Below are 19,122 nucleotides of genomic sequence, written 5' to 3' on the forward strand. Positions count from 1 at the left end.
ATTTTTCTGTGAATTCCTTTAGGTACATGAATAAAAATACATTATTAAAAATGGTCTTTTTTTCTTGTTAATCGGTCTTTTGTCAGTTTAATTCACACTCCCTCAGAGACTGAACCTGAGAGGATAGAGGAAAAGTTTTTCCTCCCTGCCAGGCTCAAAAAGATAAATGGCATACTGTGTTCTAGATGAGGGGCAGTTCTTGGCTTAGGGATCAGAGAGGATCCTTCTGACATCTAAGGATGGAAGGATGAGAAGGTCTTTCTCTCACAAGTTTAAAAAAAAAAGAAGAAAGAAAGAAAGGAAGGAAGGAAGAAAAGAAAAGAAAAGCGAAAGAAAGAAAGAAAGAAAACAAAAGGATTAAGAAATTGAAACAAGGACTTCCCTGGTGGTCCAGGGGCTAAGACTCTGCGCTCCCATGCGCTCCCAATGCAGGGGCCCCCAGTTCGATCCCTGGTCAGGGAAATAGATCCCACTTGTGGCAACTTAAAGATCCCGCATGCCTCAAGGAATATCCTGCACGCTGCAACAAAGATCCCAGATCCTGAGTGCCGCAACTAAGACCTGGCACAGCCAAATACATAAATATTGAGGGGGAAAAAAAAAGAAATAAAGAAATTGAAACAAATTCCACAAATCTAATTTCCCCTCTGGCCAATCCTTAGTGAGGCTACTAATGATAGACACTGCAGGGAGCATAGCGAACGCACGAGTATTGACTCTGATGACGATGGCGATGGTGGTCCTGTGGAGAGAAAAATGATCAGTTCACCGGAAACTTCTCAGACACCAGCCTGGCCCCCAGCTGCCCCCACCATGAGCATCATGGCATTCACCATATTATACTGCAAATGCTGGTTTTGTCTTCCTTCTTCCAGCCTAGACTCTATACAGAGGGCAGCGATGATGACTCACCCAACAAGCGCTTAGGCTTGTTGACCGATGGCTCTACTGCCCCCTTGAGACAGGTGCACGCACTAGCGGCTACAAGACACGCGGAATCAGGAGAGTAAAAGGAGGGGAGATTGGGAAAGGATGGGCCGAAGGAGTGGGGGCGGTAGAGCTGCGGACTGAGCTGTGAAGAGGGGTGGGGCGGTTCATTCGCTCGTTTGTTCATTCATTCATATTCGTCCATCATTCATTCCCTGAGCGTGCACCGCTGGACATTGAATGAGTAAAACTACACCCTCGAGGTGCGCCCCGTCTGGGTGAGTGGGTAGGGAGGAGGGGGAAGGCATGGAAACAATTTCCGGGTTGGGGAGCACACTTGTTAAAAATGCACACTTTGAGGGACTTCCCTGGTGGCGCAGTGGTTAAGAATCCTCTCTGCCAAGGCAGGGGACACGGGTTCCAGTTCTGGTCCGGGAAGATCCCACATGCCGCGGAGCAACTAAGCCCGCGAGCCACAACTACTGAGCCCGCGAGCCACAACTACTGAAGCCCACGCGCCTAGAGCCCGTGCTCCACAACAAGAGAATTCACTGCAATGTGAAGCCCGCGCACCGCAACGAAGAGTAGCCCCCCCCACCGCAACTAGAGAAAGCCTGCGTGCAGCAAAGAAGACCCAAAGCAGTCAAAAATAAATAAATAAAATAAAATAAATTTATTTTAAAAAATTCACACTTTGAACCACCTCTGGGGTATATTAAATCGGAAGGTCTGGAGGTGGGGCCTAGGAATCTACGTCCAGGCAGGGTCTTCACGTGACGTTGAGAACATTTGGCCAAGGTGATGTTAGGGCCGGGGCTCCGGAACCTCGAGGACCTTTGCCTGAGAGTTCCCGGACAGCTCCTGGAGGAGGCGATATGTGAACGATAAATACGTCCACGACAAGCCATAAGAAAATACGGCTGGGTCCTGCTGTTGGCGAAGCGGTGGCAGAGCCGGGACAGCTCAGGCCCCGCCTACCGAGCTGCTCGGTCAGGTGCGCTCGCCTTCCGAGGTGTCTTGGCCTGCGGGGCACTCGTAGTTGCCCCCCTTTCCCAGGTGACGCACATTTGAGCGACCGGCGCTCGGTGACCGGGGTTCGAGTCCCCGCGTCGGCCGTCATGGCGGACGCGGAGCCGGAGGCTGAGGACGGCAGTGAGGATGGCGGCGGCGGCAGCGGCGGCGGGGCTCCCGCAGGCCAGAGAGGCAGCGCCGCGCGCGTGGCCCCGCTGGGCCCCGAGCAGCTGCGGCGGGTCCTGGAGCAGGTGACGAAGGCGCAGCCACCCGCGAAGCCGCCGCCGCCGCCCTTCGTGCTGCAGGACGCGGCGCGGCGGCTGCGGGACGCGGCCCAGCAGGCCGCCCTGCAGCGGGGCCCCGGGGCCGAGCCCCCGCGCCCGCCGCGCCTGCTACCGCCGCAGGTGAGGCGCCGGGAGGGACCTCCGGGGAAACTGAGGCCCGGAGGGGGACGAGGCCTCGCGGCGGGCAGGCCGGAGCCCGCGCTTCCCCTCTTAGGCCTTAGAGCTGCCGAGCCCGAGAGACCGGTGTCCGCCCGCGTTACAAGTCAGGGCGTCCCCACACTCAGCTCCATGGGGACCGCGGGCCACCCGCACCTGTCACCGCCCCAGCGTTTTCAGCGCCTCCCCAGCTCCGGGCTCTCGGAGCCTGTGCCCATGGCGGCCCCTGCCTGGGACCCAGCCCCGCTCAGGGCTCCTCCGTGCCGCCTGGCTCCTCTCGCAGGCCTTCGTCCGTTCATTCCGCCTTGAGCACTCACGGTGCTCCGGGCCCTGCCCGAGGCGCAGCGTCGACCACAGCCCTGAAGAACGTGAGGCACGTTGTGGGTCTGACACGGGGGCTGCTGTAGGGTGAGCAGCCCTTAGGCCTGACACCGGAGTGGAGACCTGAACGGGTTAGAAGGACATTAAGAGGAGAATTTTCCAGGTGGAAGGTGCTGCAAGTGGCACGGCCGAGACTCGGGACAGAATTAAGTACATTACAGTTAACTTGGTGCAGGGCTTGTGGCAGTGCCTGTGTTTGTAACCCCAGTTACAAATGGCCCAGCCCGTGCCCGACGTTCGCTTAATGAATGAGACACGTGAAAGCACTCTGTACACTAGCCAACATCCTTTCTCAGCGGCGCCGTTTTCCCGTCACACAGCTCTTGGCTGCGAGGGAAGCTGGATCTAGAGCATGGTCTTCCGAGCCCAGAGGGTCCGGTGTAGCACCTGAAGCCTGAGGTCCTTCCCATCACGTGTAAAGTCACATCCCCTTTCAGCACTGGGCTTGTAAAGGACAATGCTTCTCACTCCAAAACTGCCATAGATTCTTCTTCCACTAGAATAAATAGGTAGAGAATAGAATCAGCAGTCTTCACGGGGTTTCACTTACGGTTTTGTTTTTGACTGAGTTTAGGGTCAAACCCAGTTGGTCATCAAGACTGGAAAGGTTGTCTCACTAAAGTTTGGGAAGACAAACAAGTATGATTCTGCCCAAATGCCATACTTCTTAGAGGTGTGACCTTGGGTAATGCGACCTCTTTGGGCTTTAGTTTCCTTATTTGTAGGAGGTTTGGCTCCTTGGGTGAGCTTTCCAGCTCGTACTCTGCTGTTGAAACAGATGCCTCTCGTACGCCCTGCACAGCAGGTCTGTGGAGTCAGAAGGGTGCCAGTGGTTCGTCTGCCAGCCTCTGCTCTGTGCCCGGCGCTGTGCTGAGCCGCTTGGTTCTCAGCAGCCACACAAAAGTGCTTTTATCAGCGTTTTACAGATGAGGAACTAGCTCAGAGGGGCTGAGTGATGTTTGCCCAGGGTCCCCCAGGTGTGGCTACTCTCCAGGGCCTGTTGAATGTGGCTACAGCTTTTTGGGTTTGGTAGCTTAGGAAAGAGTCCACAAATGACGTATTCCAGAAAATGAAAAGCTGATCTAGTGGGAATGCTGTAAATTCTACCTGCATTCACGACGATGTAATTTTGCAGTCTGTTCAGCTAATATTCTTTGCCCGCACCGCCCCCACCTGTGCCATGGAGGCCACAAAGACAAGTCAGACGTGTACCTTTCCTCTAGGGAGGTTATGATGTTACCAGGCAGGTAAAACGTGACTCAGGATAACTTCTGATCAAGGTCAGAAAGCTAGAGGTACGATAAAGAACTAAGTGCATTGAGAGAAAGAGAGAGGTTATTTCTGGCTGAGGGGATCAGAAGAGGTGGCATCTGACCTAGATCTGCAGGGTGGGTCCAAGTTGAAAATACAGGAGAGGCAGAGGTGGGGCAGGGTGTGCCTTTGGAGATCCCAGGCCCTGTGGTGTGGATTAGAAGGCACAGACCAAGTGGACACACTCCCACAGGTCAGCCCCTATCCCTCCCATCCTTCCCGTTCCTGCCCCACAGAAACATTTCCAGTTTCCTACCACACAACGTGCCCTTTCTCATGCGTCCCTGCGTTCACATGTTTTTCCTTACACCTAGAATATGTGTTCCATCTGGCAAAAATTCTACTCAGCCTTCAAGGCCCCCCGCGGAGGTCACCGCTTCTGGGAAGCCTACCAGACCTGAACTGTTCCTGCCCCTCTTACTGCACCCGTTGCACCATGGTGTTGTTTTCCTATCGGTGTTCCTTAGGAAACCTAGTCTGCCTTCAGAATCATCAGTGGAGCTTTGAAAGTACAGATTTTGAGGCAGGATATCCTGAGTCAGCAGGTCTGTAGGTGACTAAGGTGGGGCAGGGGAAACACCCGCTCCCCAAGGGTGAGGCTAGGACTTAACTTCTGTTTGTGAATTGGCACCCAGAGATACTTAGTAAAACTTCGTTGAATGAAATAGACATATAACAAAGTATCAGGTATAGTACCCACTTGGTAAACTGGTCTGGAAAGCAGATGAAAGAATTGGAGCAGCTTGGCCACTTGTGGTAATTCTAAAACAATAGGATCTGGCCTGGGGAGGTGGGGGGGGGTTTCTATCTGTCTGTCTTTAATGGCATTATCTGGTAATACCCCAAGAGCTTAGAGACACATTCGAAGTGATTGGTAGTAAAGTGAAACAAATGTGGTTCTTAAAAGATGTGCAAGTAAATCTAGTTGTCATTGGATTCACAGTAGTCCAGGACCAGCTCTGTACCCTTCCTCAAAAACCAAAATGTTGACTTGTCTCTGCTGTTTGTAGTAAGTGTATAACATGCACTTAGACAGATACACTCCAGCTCGATTTCAGTGAGGGTTTCCATTCTGTCCTGTGTAATATTTTTATTGACCCTCTACTTGGTAGAGGGTTGAGTCCAAAGAGGGCCTGTGACCCCAAATTGGTGGTTCTCAACTGGGGGCGGTTTTGCCCCACGGGGGGCGTTTGGCACTGGAGACTTTTTTTTTTTTGCGTTACGCAGGCCTCTCACTGTTGTGGCCTCTCCCGTTGCAGAGCACAGGCTCCGGACGCGCAGGCTCAGTGGCCATGGCTCACGGGCCCAGCCGCTCCACGGCATGTGGGATCCTCCCAGACCAGGGTACGAACCCGTGTCCCTTGCACCGGCAGGCGGACTCTCAACCACTGCGCCACCAGGGAAGCCCTGGAGACATTTGTGATTGGCACAGCTTGGGGAGTGCTCCCGGCATCCGGTGGGTAGAGGCTGGGATGGCGCTCAACAGTGCACAGCACACCTGCCACAACACACTTACGGGTCCGAAATGTCAGTTGTGCTGCAGTTGAGAAAGCCGGCTCTGGGTGATGAGGTTTGTCTGTCTTTTCTCCCTGGAGAAAGATGCTCATTGTTTCTGCTTGGTGAGGGCAGGAGACTTGTTTTGCTGCCCCTCCCCCGAGCCCATGACAGCTGTCTCTGGAACACCTGCAGCGCAGTGTCAGGCACCCGGTCACTGCTCAGTATTTGTGGAACCTTGTTGGCAGCAGCCCTTCCCTTTGGTGGGTGTTTTGCTGTTACAGACAGTGCTGCCTTGAACCTCCCAGACATACATCTTTGTGCCTGTGCCGGTGTTTCTTCTGGGATCCAAGAAGCAGGATTGCTGGGGATCAAAAAGCACATGCATTTAAAACTTCGTTAGATGTCAAAAAAAAAAAAGCTGGTGAAGAAATGCAGCCCCACTCCTAGGTGTGTGCCCTGGAGAAACTCACACGTGTATACACACACATACGTCACAGCACAGAGCAGACCAGAGCGCAGGGTTGGTGACCACCTGTCCTCTGACAGGAGAACGTTGTTCTCATGCTGCAGAGCAAATGAATGCCTGAGAGCTGCACACCTCAATATGGATGAATTTCACAAGCAAGATAGGGAGGGAAAAGCCCCAACAAGATACCGGAGATGATACTCACTTACCTAAAGCTTAAAAACACATCAAAACGGAACTGCATATTTTTAGGGATATCTACAAGTGTAATATAAGGAATGCATGAGAATGGTAAAGAGCAGATTCAGAATAGGGCGCAGAAAAAGGCATGCGGGTTGGGGGCATAGCAGAGAGCTTTCCCTGGGTAGTAATGTTGCATGTTGTAAGGTAGGTGGTAGCGACCTGAATTACATAGTTCTTTATGGCTTTTCTGGTTTCCAGAATTTCACTGAAAACTTTTAAAAAAGAGGCCACATATTGAATTGAGTCCAATTTAGAGTACTAAGAACTCCAAGTTAATACACATATAGTAAAACTATAAAGAAGGATATTTATGAGCTCATTAGTGGATCATGACTTTTTTTTTTTAAGTGATGTAGAGTAGATACTATCAGAAGGCATTTATGTAGGAATGGTAAGTGCATGAACTTTTTATTTTGTTTATGTATGCAAATGTTTCTGTAAGCACGAGGGGTGTGATGTAAAATAGATTACTGTGGACTGGGCAGAGAGGTTGAGAAACACCACTGTAAACAGTACAGATACATTATATAGACTTTTTTCTAAGTAAGATGTATAAGTTAGAAAAAAATCTCAACAGTAGATTTAAGATGAGAGTAAAATTGTAGAAATGTTGATAAGCATAGTGCTTCTTTTCTCTTTCTGTGTTTAAGCAATTGGAAGCCATTTGTGTCAAGGTTACATCTGGAGAGACAAAAGGTCAGGAAAAGCCGATGCCTGCACTGGCCACCATCCAGCCCAAGACAGCCAGGCCGAGCCAGCCGCTCGGGAGACACTGCAGCGCGCTGGGGCTCAGTGTCGCCAGCTCTCAGCTGCTCGGGGCGCAGCCCCTCCTGAGCACCGGGCCACAGCCACGTGTCCTGAGTCACTCACCTCAGCCTCCCATTCAGGTGTTCATCCAGAGGCCACTGCTCGCCCTCCGACCAGTCTCTGCAAAGAGAGTCTTGGCCTCTGAGGCCCTGAGTGGACAAGGCATCACGTTGTCCCCTCTGTCAGCCTCTGACCCGCCAGCAGAAACATCTGTTTCATCCAGTCCAGCAAATTTATTTATTTCCAACTCGCAAACAAAATGCACCAAGAAACTAAAAAAATCTTTAAAAGTGAAAACACGTTCTGGACGGATATCTCGACCTCCCAAGTATAAAGCTAAAGATTATAAATTCATAAAAACAGAGGATTTGGCCGATGGTCACCCCTCAGACTCTGACGACTATTCAGAACTGAGCATGGAGGAAGATGAAGAGCACAAGGGAAGGCAGGCGCTCTTTGATTTATCGAGCTGCTCTCTGAGGCCCAAAACCTTTAAGTGTCAGACCTGTGAAAAGTCATATATAGGAAAGGGGGGGCTCGCCCGGCACTTTAAACTGAATCCAGGCCATGGCCACCTGGAGCCTGAGACGCTGCTGTCTAAGAAAGCCAATGGGAGCATGATCCTGGGCCCTACGGAGGGCAGGGCCACCAGCCTGGCATCCCAGGAGCTGTCCACGCCAGCTCTTCTAAGTGAGGAAGGGGCCCGCTCAGCACGGGGTGGCCTGCAGGTAACGTTTCTGTCTGGTGATAGCGTCCTGATTCCTGCCCATCCTTTTTTTTTTTTTTTTAAATCTTTTTTTGGCCACGCCGCGCGGCATGTGGGATCTTAGTTCCCCGACCAGGGATCGAACCCACGCCCCCCTGCATTGGCAGCATGGAGCCTTAACCACTGGACCACCAGGGAAGTCCCCTGCCCATCATCCTTAAATTAACTTTATGTTGTCTGCACTGCTGCCAGATAATCGAGGAGAAGTGTGTCTTCCGTCCAGTGCAGACGGTTTACTGATGGGAACGCAGGCACCAGTCCTGTAGATTCGGTCAGTAAAACTAATCGCAAGCACTCTTGGCTGATGCTGACATGACTGTGGTCCTGGGGAAGGTCCGAGTGGGGGGCGCCAGTCCACAGGGCTGCTTCCTGGGGCGTCCGCAGTAAGACGTCTGCTTGCCGTGTTGTCTCCTTGCTTTGCCCCTTCAGAAACTCAAGCAGACAAAGCAGATGCGAGTCACCGTGAGTTTGCCTCACCACGTCAACGTTTATTTACTGAAATGTTAACTTACCCAGCATGTGTGGTGAGCATTTGTGTGCCATGTACAGTAGGTCAGTTATTTAAAAGACAGCAGCTGGATCACTTTAACAAACGGCAGCCTCTGTGGCCGCCCTCATCCCACGTTGTCTTAAGCTTCCTTCCTTCTCCTTTGACTTGTGTCAGCTGTTGTTCGTTATTCGTAGTTTTCAGACGGTAAGTAGAGAAATCGGCGTTGGAATTGATGTGACCACTTGATGGGAGTCTGTGACTTTAGGGACCTGGAAGCTGTTGAAAATGCGTGTTTGCCTGCTCGTGGCGACCTCATTCCCAGCAGCGGACGGGGTTCCTGCAGGAGGGCCGAGGCCGGCGGCTGCTTGCGCTTTCACATCCGCTCCTTGGGACCTGAACAGACACCTCCTGGGCCCAGGAGATCTGTACTGAGTGAGACCTAGTCGTAGAACCGTGGGACAGCCCTGTGTTAGGATCAAAAGTATTGTCTCGCCTTGCAGCTTCAGTAAGAATAGTAATAACAGTAATACATTTATTGCGCACCTGCTTTGAGCAGGAGCATCACATACATTTTCTCAATCCTGCGGGAGCCCTAAAGGCTGGTGCAGGAGTCCCTACAGGAGACGAGGCGCATGGGGCTCAGAGGGGATGACGGGCTCCCCGTCGAGGCACGCCTAGGACTCTGCCCAGGCTGGGGTTAGACCCAGGTCTTTTGACCTCAAAGCCTGCACTCTAGGCCCGGCTGCCTCTGCTAGGAGGTTCTGTGCCTTTCACAGCTGGCAAGGGCCCGACTTTCGAGAGACCTCTGACTTTTCTTAAGTTGTAGTAGGACCAGGACGACCATGTAGTCTGTCACCCAAACCCGGACATTCTGAGAATGAAAGGGGCACTGTTAATCATTCCAAGGGACAGCAGGCACAGCCAGGACTGCCTCAGACAAACTGGATGACCAGGCCGGCTGGCACCTTCCATTTCCTGCAATAATGAAATCTTACACCACAGCAAAAGCAGCTTCTGGTTATCTGACTTCTGGAATTTAGGCACCTAGCCTTGCTCCAGACGGCTTTGAGGCCGTGGGGTCCCAGAGCGGCTCCCTCCAACCAGAACTTTGTCTCCTCTCCTGAGTCGGCCGTGGATGGCCACGTGGTGCTTAAAGCCACAGGCAGACCTGGCGTTCCTCCCGAGGCTCCATTTCAATGAAGATTTGGAGGGAAAATTCTTTAAGAGGACACACTTTGTGCTAGCTTTCCTTGTATTTAACCTTCCACCAGTCCTGGGAGATATAGGTGTATTATACCTATTTTCAGAGGAGGAGGGAATTGGCACAGAATGAGGAAATAGCTAGATAGTGTTAGATCCCCATTCTCTTCACAAAGCTGTGCAAATCCATGGAGACAAAGTACATTAGTGGCTGCTGGGTCTGGGGGAGGGAGGAATGTGTGATAATGTGTAGGGTTTCTTTGGGGGATGATGCAGCTGTTCTGGGATTAGATAGTGGTGATGGTTACACAACCTTGTGAATATCCTAAAATCCACCTAATTGTATATTTCCAAAGGATGAATTTTATGGTATTTGAAATATATCCAATAAAAAATAATTTTAAAAATCTAAAAGTCATGGGTAAATTATGAATTAACAAAATTCAGGTCAATTTTTAAGATGGTAATGACATCAGAAAAGTCTTTTGTTTCATTTTGGGCAACACCCCAGGGTTAGGATTTGTCAGCCCTGACCTGCAGGGTAGTATTCCTCTGGTGTCTTAAAGGGATACTTGGTTTACGTGTAAGATGCATTGATTATAGTTAATGTGTCTTAATTATGCAAAGAAGAAGAATTTAGCAAGTTCCTTGCTTTTGACTTGACGTTTTTCTGCTTTAAGGTTTTCATCATGGTGTATAAAGCATGATTATTTTATTTTTGTTTGGGTGTGCAACCCTGTCTAGAATGGTCAGTCTGTAGACGTTGAAGAGGCGCTGGTGTCTGAACCAAAAAATGGAAGTTTTTCAGCCCTTTTGGGATCAGAGAGACACCCTGGACCTAGAAGAAGCGGCTACTCCGTGGCCCTCCCAGAGCCAAGCGCGGCCGTCCTGGAGCACAGTGGAGCGGTTGGCCCGCAGGTGGGCATTGGGGCAGCGTGTGCACGGGGCCCGGCAAGGAGCAGGGCCAGGCTCCTGGAGGTGCGTCGCTCTTAGAACCCTGTTCTTGCAACCTGTGTCTCTGGCATGGTACGTGGCAGTTCACCGTTAGGTTTCTGAATTTAGAAGTAAAATACCCAGTTTAGGTCAACGAAGCAGTTCACCTGATGTGTAATTAGATGCAGTGTGTAATAAATTCAAAGACAGCATTATCTGAAATAACTCCTAGGTGTACCTGTTTGAAATGACCTTAAATATAGAGCTGCTTGCCTTTTTCAGCTTTAGAATAATTATAAGCTGTGTTTTCATGGAAGCAGTTTAGAAAACAACAGAAATGGTTTTCTATTTTTTTGTAAAAAGTTTCAAGGTATAAAAGCATATTTCAGGTTTTGAACTCTAGAATCTCCATTCCACCCCCTTGAAAGTAAGATTATCGAATTTAGTTGGATTGGCTTAGAAAAGCGGAAACCCAAATTTACCCAAATTGTCTTTGACTAGGATGTATTTATTTGCCTGCTAATGGCTGGATGAGTATCTTAAAGAAAAGAAGTGAAAAACAGCAAGAGAGAGCACGAGATGAGTTAGTGAGACAACTGGCCCCAGAAAGAGTGGCTTGCTGTCAGCAGCCCCGCCTCCCGGCTCCGACACACGGGCTTCCCGATGGCACCGCAGCGGCGTGGCTGCTGTGCCTCGTTTCACTGAGTCCCTGACCGTGGTAGCTCCACTTAGGTGAGAAATCTGAACCTCACAGGGGCTGTTAACTTGTACCAGGTCACCCTGCAGGTCGGTGGCGGATCCAGAATTTGGATCTGAGACCAGTGAGGCGACCCTAACACGTCACCCTGACTCACAGTGCCACACCTGTCATACGGAGAGTCGAGGACTGCTCCGAACGGCACCACTCTTGACCTTACAAATGGGAGTCTCCCCAGAAACGGGCATTCATTTACACAGGAACTGGGGGTCCATCCAGTATCGGGCCCTGTCCTGGCTGAGCAGGGACGCTGTGCAAGGGGAGAGGTGGCGGCCAGAGCAGTCAGCGGCAGCACGGTCAGCGAAGCGGGGCTGGAAGCGGGGAACGGAGGAGGTGCCCTCTCTGCTGCTGTGATGCGCGTCCTGAACGTCCGGATGTGGGCCAGGCTGCAGAGGGGCCATGCCCCACACGCCCACCTTCTCACGCCTCCTGAGTGCTGGAAACCAGCTGGTCGTTTTGCTCTAAGGGCTCTTGAAAGGCACAACTAGACATTTTTATCTTGCAAATGAACAGGTTTTCCTTTTGCTTTTTGACTGTTTTATGACCATCTGTGGCTTCCTCGGAACCTCTGCCGGTTTGCAGCCCCCAGTTGATGGCCCTTCCTAAGCCCTGAGCCCGGGACCTCCCTGAGCCTTGTAGGACTGTTTCTAGGACTTGTCGGTTCCGCCCCGACATTCGTGCCTCCCTGGGGGATCTTACCCATCCTCCTGGTTTCTCAAACCACCTTCCGTCTGCTGACTCTCACGCCTGTACTCCTGTCCCGACTGCTCCCGAGCTTCAGAGCTGATTTCAGGCATCCCCACCTGCTGTCCTGTAGAGCCCTCCACATCCTGCCAGAGCCCACAGGCTGGCTTCCTGCCCCACCCCCTATTATCAGGGAGCTGCCCGGGTGCTCAGCTGGGCGCCCAGAGGCACCCATGACTCCTCTTCCCCCCCCCCCCCACCTTGGGTCCTAGTCTCCCTGTCTGTCCTGCCTGTACGTGTGCTTTGGTGGTGGTCCCCTGGCCGGGATTTGCTTGCATTTTCGTCTCGGGCACTAGTTGGTGAGCCCTGGAGAGCAGGAAGCACGTTTTCCCCACCGCTGTGTCCTTCTCCAGGGCCTAGCGCCCACCACGCGCTCAGTGCTGTCGCGCGGGAGCCAGACTCTGAACCCAGCGTTGACCGCGGGGCTTTGTCAGTGGGTGAGCAAGTGTGATACTTAACAAGGCAGGACGTTTACAGTCAAGAGGCCCGTCATCACTGAGAATTTAGGGAACTTTCTGCCTTCTGTGTTCTTTGCTACAACAACTCGTTGGCTGCTGGGAAATTCTTTCCGTGTTTTCAAAGATGTCAAACGCTTTCTTCTGGTAGTTTCTCCACCAGTGTGACCGGGAGGATCTAGTGGAGTGGGCTCTGCCTCTGCTGGCTCAGGTCGTGACCGTGTCTGAATTTCTTCTGATGAAGGTGAGTCTCCTTAGTGTTTCTAAGTGATTGAGGGGATGATTTGAAGTTATTTAGAAAGGCGTCCTTCATATTTACTTAGAAGGAGCCAGGCCCTTGGGAATCCTCTCCCTCCCCCAGGACAGAGCTAAAGTGAGCCTGCCGGTCCTGCCCGGATGCCCAGCACACGGCTCTCAGGCAGGCCGCTCGTGGACTCCGTGACTGTTTTCACTTTGTGTGGGAGGAGTGACAGTCACCTTTCTCCTGGCACCCACCCACCCTGCCAGCCTCCTCCACTGCAGCTCTGCCCGTGATGAGCCCGCTCTGAGATGCGGCCTCACCGCCGGCACCCATGCTCCCTGGAGGCGCCCCGAGGAGCGGAGGCCTGGCCCTCCCTTGCCTGCAGGCCCTGGAATGTGCCCGTTTTCGTCCTCAGGGCCTTTCTGCCTTCCCGTACCGCTCCCCTGGCCACCATCCTCTGGTGGCCCTCATTTGGGCTGGTTTGTTTCCTGGGCTGCTTCTCCCAGGCCCTTTCTGGTGCCCCGCTGAGCACAATGCTGGGCACACATAGGCTCTCGCTGGGGAGCGAAGGCAGTGCCTGTGTTCATGGCTGCTGAGGGCTGAGGAACTTGAGTCCTTCCCTCTTTCAGATTTCTCTCTGTATTTTCCATTTCATTGCCTTGGGTTTAAACATTTTTTTTTTGTCATCTTTATCTTCACTAAGGTTGAAAAATGTCATCTAGCAAAACCTTTCTTCCCAGCTGTGTACAAGGAATTTGAAGAGTTGCATAAAGTGGTTAAGAAAATGTGTCAAGATTACCTCCATAGCTCTGGTCCCTGTTCTCTGGAAATAAACAACAGTAAGGTAACAAGCTCACAAGAGAGACTCGCTCTTATAGCCAAAAGAAGGCTGTCCATTAAAAAAGGAGGATGTTTATTTTAGTAGTGACATCTTCCCAGTCAACTTCTTCTAGCTTTTTCTACCGTCAAGTGCAGGGTTTTTTTCTTAATATAAAAGCGATACATGCTTTTTTCAGAAAACTCGGAAATGCAGATAAGCTAAAAGAAAATTGCAAACACCCATAATCCTCCCACTCACCGATGGTCACAGTTAATAGACTGTGTCTTTCCTCAGTGTGTAGGTGTTTGCAAAGGGCTGAGTTACACAGGGACCAGTAGTTATTTTTTGCGGTTGTGTCGACAGAATTCTCATTTCAGTGTCATTGCCTTTAGCTATATTGGGTCCTTGACAAAAATATGTCATGAACTGATGAGGATTTACTTGTCTCGGATCAAACCTTTTGCCGGGCAGAGTGTGGCCCGTGGTCAGGTCACCCAGGGGCCTCTCACTGTGTCCTGCACGGAGACTCAGGTCTGCGCCTCCACCGAGCAGCTCACTGACTCCCGGCAAGTCCCTGCACCCTCCACCCCTCTGCCAAAGGGCAGCGCTGAGTTCACGGGCTTTTCCGGCTCTCATGTGCCGGGGCTGTAATACTCTGGTTTCGCCAGACTATTGAACAACACGGATGGGCTTGGAGGGCATTATGCTGAGGGAGGTAAGTCAGAGGAAGCCAAATGCGGTAGAACATCAGTTACATGCGGGATCTAAGCAATACGACCAGCTAGTGAATACAGGTACGTAAGTAGGTAGGTCAGAAGGTAAATCAGTGGTGTCGGCTTTACTAAAAAATGACCCACACAACAATGAAGACTGCTTAGGCCATGTCGACTCTGACTGCCCCTAACATGTGATTGCACTGACGATGGAGCTGCCTGTCTGTGATTGGAAAGGTGAGTGTTTTCTCAGTACAGAGCAATTACTCTGTAGCAAGAAGTCTTATCTACACTGTAATATAACACATGGGTTTTTTGGGTTTTGTTTTTTTGGGTTTTTTTTGGTCATGATCATTAGTTTTATACAAATTCAATATTTAATATAACCTAATAAACTCTTGTGTTTTATTTTCTTAAATCATATATTTTTAAAATGCAATGGATTATTTGCTAGGCCTCCCATAGATGCCCCGGTTGGCAGTGGTCACCTACCTGTTTATAAACTGTCGGTTAAGCCGGTGTGGGTACCATCCTGTTACGGAGCAGACAGGACGTGCACGAATGCTGTGCATGCTCACTGGGACCCTTTGTGGGCAGTTCGGGATGTGACGCAGCCTCTTTGGAGCGAAGACGGTGGCTCTGTTGGCAGGGGACACCATCAGGTTGTTGGGCACTAAGCTTGCCGACCCCTGTTCTCCAGCTTGACCTTGACCTGCTGCCCGCCCTTCCTTCCCCACCCCTCGCCTGCTCCGTGGTGGTCTCTGTGCTGTCCAGGTATCAGTGATGGTGGCTGTTGGTTATTACCTTAACATCCAGTGCTTTACATAGGTTTTGCATAGGGAGTCTAATCTAATCTTTACAAAGTCCCTTCAGGGCAACTGTGGTCTTCCTCATAAGGAGACTTAGCAGGTAGGTGGCTGCCAAGGTCACCCAGGTTCTGAGCAGAGGTGCTGGGGTCCAGCTGTGGCTCTCAAACCCACATCCTTTCCACCAACTGGGAAAGGAGATCTGGTCCCAGCATAGGCAGGATTGTCTTTCTGAAGATACCAGTGAGAATTCAGAAAAGGAGGAATAATGGGCAAGAAAGGTACCATGGTGTCAGACTAACATTATGAAGCTTGTGACGACAATTTATCTTCATTTTTCCCACTGTTTAGGTGGCACCTTGCTGTACCAAGGGACTTCATAGATTTAAACTCAGCCCTTTGTTCGTAAGTGCTGACATGATTCCGAATCTTGTGTTTTGAGTGGAGCATCTCTATGGGCCCCTTTCTGCTCAGGTTGCTGAGTCCTTAGGAATCACGGAAGAATTCCTGAGGAAAAAAGAAATACGCACGGACTGCACTCCCCCCAAGCGCAGCAGCCGAGAGGACGACCGGGGGGACCTGGAGAGTGCCGGCCCGCAGAAGAGGGAGAATGAGGTGGGCGTGGCCATGAGGGGCGCCCGGCTACTGGCTGCTCAACATGGCACTATTGGGGTTGGATCTCTTCAACTCACACACTGTTTTCCAGGAAGAAAAGGTGCAAGGTGGCCTGTTTCTCCCTAGTCTTAGCTGGTTGCACCTTCTCTTCTCTTAGAAAGTTATATAATCATTCTCAGTATGCCTGAGTCTTAGCTGGTTGCATCTTTTCTTCCTAGACCGCAGAGGACAGGCTGGCCTCAGTGAAAAGGATCAGAAGAGAAACTGTGCCCCAGGACACCACAGAGTATTCTGCCGACAGTGGAGGCCTGCAGAGCCTGGCCTCGTGTGCCCCAGCTGCCAGTGCAGGTAAAACACTCTTTGCGGGGTGCACCCTGGGGCTCAGAGGCCTGCTGCTCGGGTGGGTGCCCCTGTGGCCACATCTCAGAGAACCCTCTGGTTTCTCAAGAGTTTTATTACCCCAACCTCTCAGTGTTCTGTGGTTCCATGTTTATTCCCCATGAGTCTTGGGGTCTTTGGGGTTTTCTTGGGTCCTTTCTTGAAACGAAGAGCTGCCTCGTGGTACTGAGTCGGTTGTACCTGGCGGGGGTCCCAAGAAGTTAGGCAGACCTGAGACCAGGGACAGGTCCCAAGGACACACCAAGTCCATGGCTTGGCTTTCGTGAGACTTGGCTCTAAGTGCCAGCTGAGAGTTAACGTTCAAAAATGAGACATGGGGCTTCCCTGGTGGCGCAGTGGTTGAGGGTCCGCCTGCCAATGCAGGGGACACGGGTTTGTGCCCCGGTCCGGGAAGATCCCACATGCCGTGGAGCGGCTGGGCCCGTGAGCCATGGCCGCTGAGCCTGCACGTCCGGAGCCTGTGCTCCGCAACGGGAGAGGCCACAGCAGTGAGAGCCCCGCGTACCACAAAAAAAAAAAAAAAGAAAAAAGAAAATGAGACATGTTCTAGCTTTTATTTCGCCTAGCCAGAACTGATCAATGAGACAGTTCAAATGTATGGCAGGCATACTGAGAATGATTATGTAACTTTCTAAAATCTTATCAGGACTGCCTGATACCTTGCCTGATCCTAAAGTCTCTAACTTAAAGAGGCATTCTCCATTCTAGAACTTATTACTTAATTCTTCCGGAGGGGAGGGCAGATTTATTCATTGAGAACAATGAAAGCCCTCTGGCACCTGCTTGGAACACAGCCCCTCTCCCCTAACTAGTCTGAGTTTCCTCTTTTAATTTCATCCATTCTTGGAAGCTACCAAGTAACAAGGAGGGTTTATGTTTTCATTTTTGGGGCAAGAAAATTACTTGGGACTAGCTTGTTTTGGATAGTGAGTACAGTGACTGGCCATAGCAGTACACAAATGATTGTCTGTTTTTCCCAACTGTTTAGGTTTTGCCCCTGGAGTAAATGGGGGCACGTCTCACCCACCTGAAGAAAGTCCCACGATGCCGGTTTCTGAGCTCGACAGCAGCACAGCACAGGCGGGCCAGCAGCTGAAAGCGTTTGCTGACTCAGCCGCCAGGAGTGGGTCTGCAGACCCTGCTCTCTTGTTTCGAGAAGCCTGTGGGCTGGGGGTTTATACTCAGTTAGGAGAACCAGGGCCTCTGGCCCAGGACCAGGTGGCAGCGTCCTCTGGGGAGAAGGCCCAGGAACACTCGTCAGAACAGGATGCTGGGGACGGCCTGGGAAGCCGGGCTCTCTGCGGCACCTCGATGGCCCTGCCGCCTGGCCTGCCTGGAAATGCAGAGGCGGGAAGCCTCCGCGAGGTGCGCGGCTCCCACCTGAGCAGCCCGCAGTCCGGCCCCGGCGAGGTCCTGCTTCCAGAGGCCTTGGCCCCACCGCAGGAGAAAGCATGGTCCGTGGACGTCATGCCAGCCGGCTATGCCTACGGCACCACGTCCGAGCCGGGGCCTCAACCCAGCCGGGGTGGATTGCTGGGTCCTGAAGGGGGCCTCACAGGCCACGCGGGGGACTTGGACCAGTCGCCCTGTGGGACCGAGACACACGCTGACCGGAGGGAGCTGGAGGGCATCACTGCCGTCAGGGAAGCCATGGCTTTCGAAAATGCCAGTGGGGGCACCACGTTGCCGTCCCAGCGACAGGAGCAGATATTTATCCAGACTACTGATGGGCGTATCTTGTCCCATCCAGGCTCTGTAGTGTCTGGGGAGGGGGACATTGTCATAGTGACCGACACAGTAGGGCCTGCCCTGCAGGCGGGCCCCCCGGAAGGGGTTCCTCTGGAAACCGTGGAGATGGAGCCCTCTCAGTGAAATGGAGCCAGAACCGCAGTCCTAGATTTGTATGTATTTTACCTGGAGGTCTACGTCAAGGAATGTTTATTTTTCTAATGTGAATACTGACACAAGTGAACATTTTATTTATAAAGAATAATGTCTTTCTACCCCACTGTCTACCTTTTTCTACATCTTGCTCATTGTAATAATGGCAGATACGTTACCTGATAACAAATTCCCGATACATCTAACTCCTAGGAGCTTTTGACCACTATTGCAGTTAATACCACTACACTATTTCTTGAATCTCCCCTGCTCCCCAGTTCCAAAAAACTATGCCCCCTTTCTCTTCGGTGATATGCTGCTCTTTCACCAGACTTGGTCCATACTAGAAGCTTCTTTTGGGCTCAATAAAAAAATAAATATGTAAGCTTGCCATCTGGGCAGCATTGTATTGGGAAATAGGAAAGAAAGTTGTTTCTACTGATACTTTATGGATGAGGAAAGTGAGGCACAGGGATGGGACCCCCAGTCCTTTGATGTTCCACGTGTAAAGCCACTTATCAAGATCTCTCTGTTTTTGGAATGTTTTCCTTGGCTCTATTACAGGGAGAGAAAGGGAGGGCCATTTGCCCACACTCAGACGAGAGCATCAAGAGGGCACAGCTGTCCTCTGCCCCCGCTGGCAGAGACTGTCAGCAGAGACCCCGGGCAGGCGGAGCTGTGGGTTGTGGGCTGCATCCCCTGGTGCTGTGCTCCCGCCAGGCCCGCTGTGGAGGGGCGGGCTTTATTCTTGGGGGGCCACATTGCCTACAGCCCTCTCAAGTGACTGGGGGTGTCTTCCTGTCCTCTAACTTGATATCAAAGCGGCTCCAACAGGAACAGAAGGGCGGGCGTCCCTGCAGGATGGAATGAGCAAACCACAGCTGCTTGGGAGAGCCGGGCCGTGGCACTGATGCCGGGAGCTCAGCTTCTCTGTACACTGGTGCCCAATCGAATCTCAGAGATGGAGTTTTGGGTGAAGTAGAAAAGGACAGCTTTATTGCTCTGCCAGACAAAGGGGGACACAGTGGGCTCCTGCCTTGGAAAACTATGTGTCCAGCCCGGGAGGATTTGATAAGGAGTTTTATAACAATACCTCCCAAGGGCGGGGTTGCTGACAAGATGAGGGGGTGCTGGGTCTCAGGTGCAGGGCCTCCTAGCCTTGATGAGCTTCCCGGGTCCCTGTAATCTTGCCTCCGGTGGTTTCTTGGCCACTCCTCCC

At 51.7% G+C, this 19,122-nt stretch overlaps 1 protein-coding gene across 3 annotated transcripts; it reads left to right on the forward strand.

The window, feature by feature from the left end:
• The first annotated feature begins 1,720 nt into the window (after positions 1-1,720).
• Positions 1,721-18,199, forward strand: ZNF839 (zinc finger protein 839). Of its 3 annotated transcripts, none has more exons than XM_082618687.1 (8): positions 1,721-2,342; positions 6,927-7,811; positions 10,284-10,517; positions 12,580-12,672; positions 13,373-13,513; positions 15,483-15,623; positions 15,842-15,971; positions 17,011-18,199. In XM_082618687.1, the coding sequence occupies exons 1-8, from the start codon at positions 2,046-2,048 to the stop codon at positions 17,892-17,894; spliced, it is 2,805 nt and encodes a 934-aa protein (XP_082474813.1). In that variant the 5' UTR covers positions 1,721-2,045; the 3' UTR covers positions 17,895-18,199. The 3 variants fall into 3 exon arrangements, with proteins under 3 accessions (XP_082474813.1, XP_082474814.1, XP_082474815.1); XM_082618688.1 differs by having other exon boundaries at positions 1,722-2,342; positions 10,284-10,457; positions 17,011-18,198; XM_082618689.1 differs by lacking the exon at positions 6,927-7,811 and having other exon boundaries at positions 1,723-2,342; positions 17,011-18,198.
• Positions 18,200-19,122: the final 923 nt, after the last annotated feature.

This window comes from Mesoplodon mirus (assembly GCF_964341445.2).
Source record: "Mesoplodon mirus genome assembly, chromosome: 4".
NCBI classification, from domain to species: Eukaryota; Metazoa; Chordata; class Mammalia; order Artiodactyla; family Ziphiidae; genus Mesoplodon; species Mesoplodon mirus.

Coding starts and splice junctions, on each gene's coding strand:
- ZNF839 (XM_082618687.1), top strand. CDS start 2,046: ATGGCGGACGCGGAGCCGGAGGCTGAGGACGGCAGTGAGGATGGCGGC. Junction 7,812..10,283: donor CAGCACGGGGTGGCCTGCAG/GTAACGTTTCTG, acceptor AACCCTGTCTAG/AATGGTCAGTCTGTAGACGT. Junction 10,518..12,579: donor GCAGGGCCAGGCTCCTGGAG/GTGCGTCGCTCT, acceptor TTCTTCTGGTAG/TTTCTCCACCAGTGTGACCG.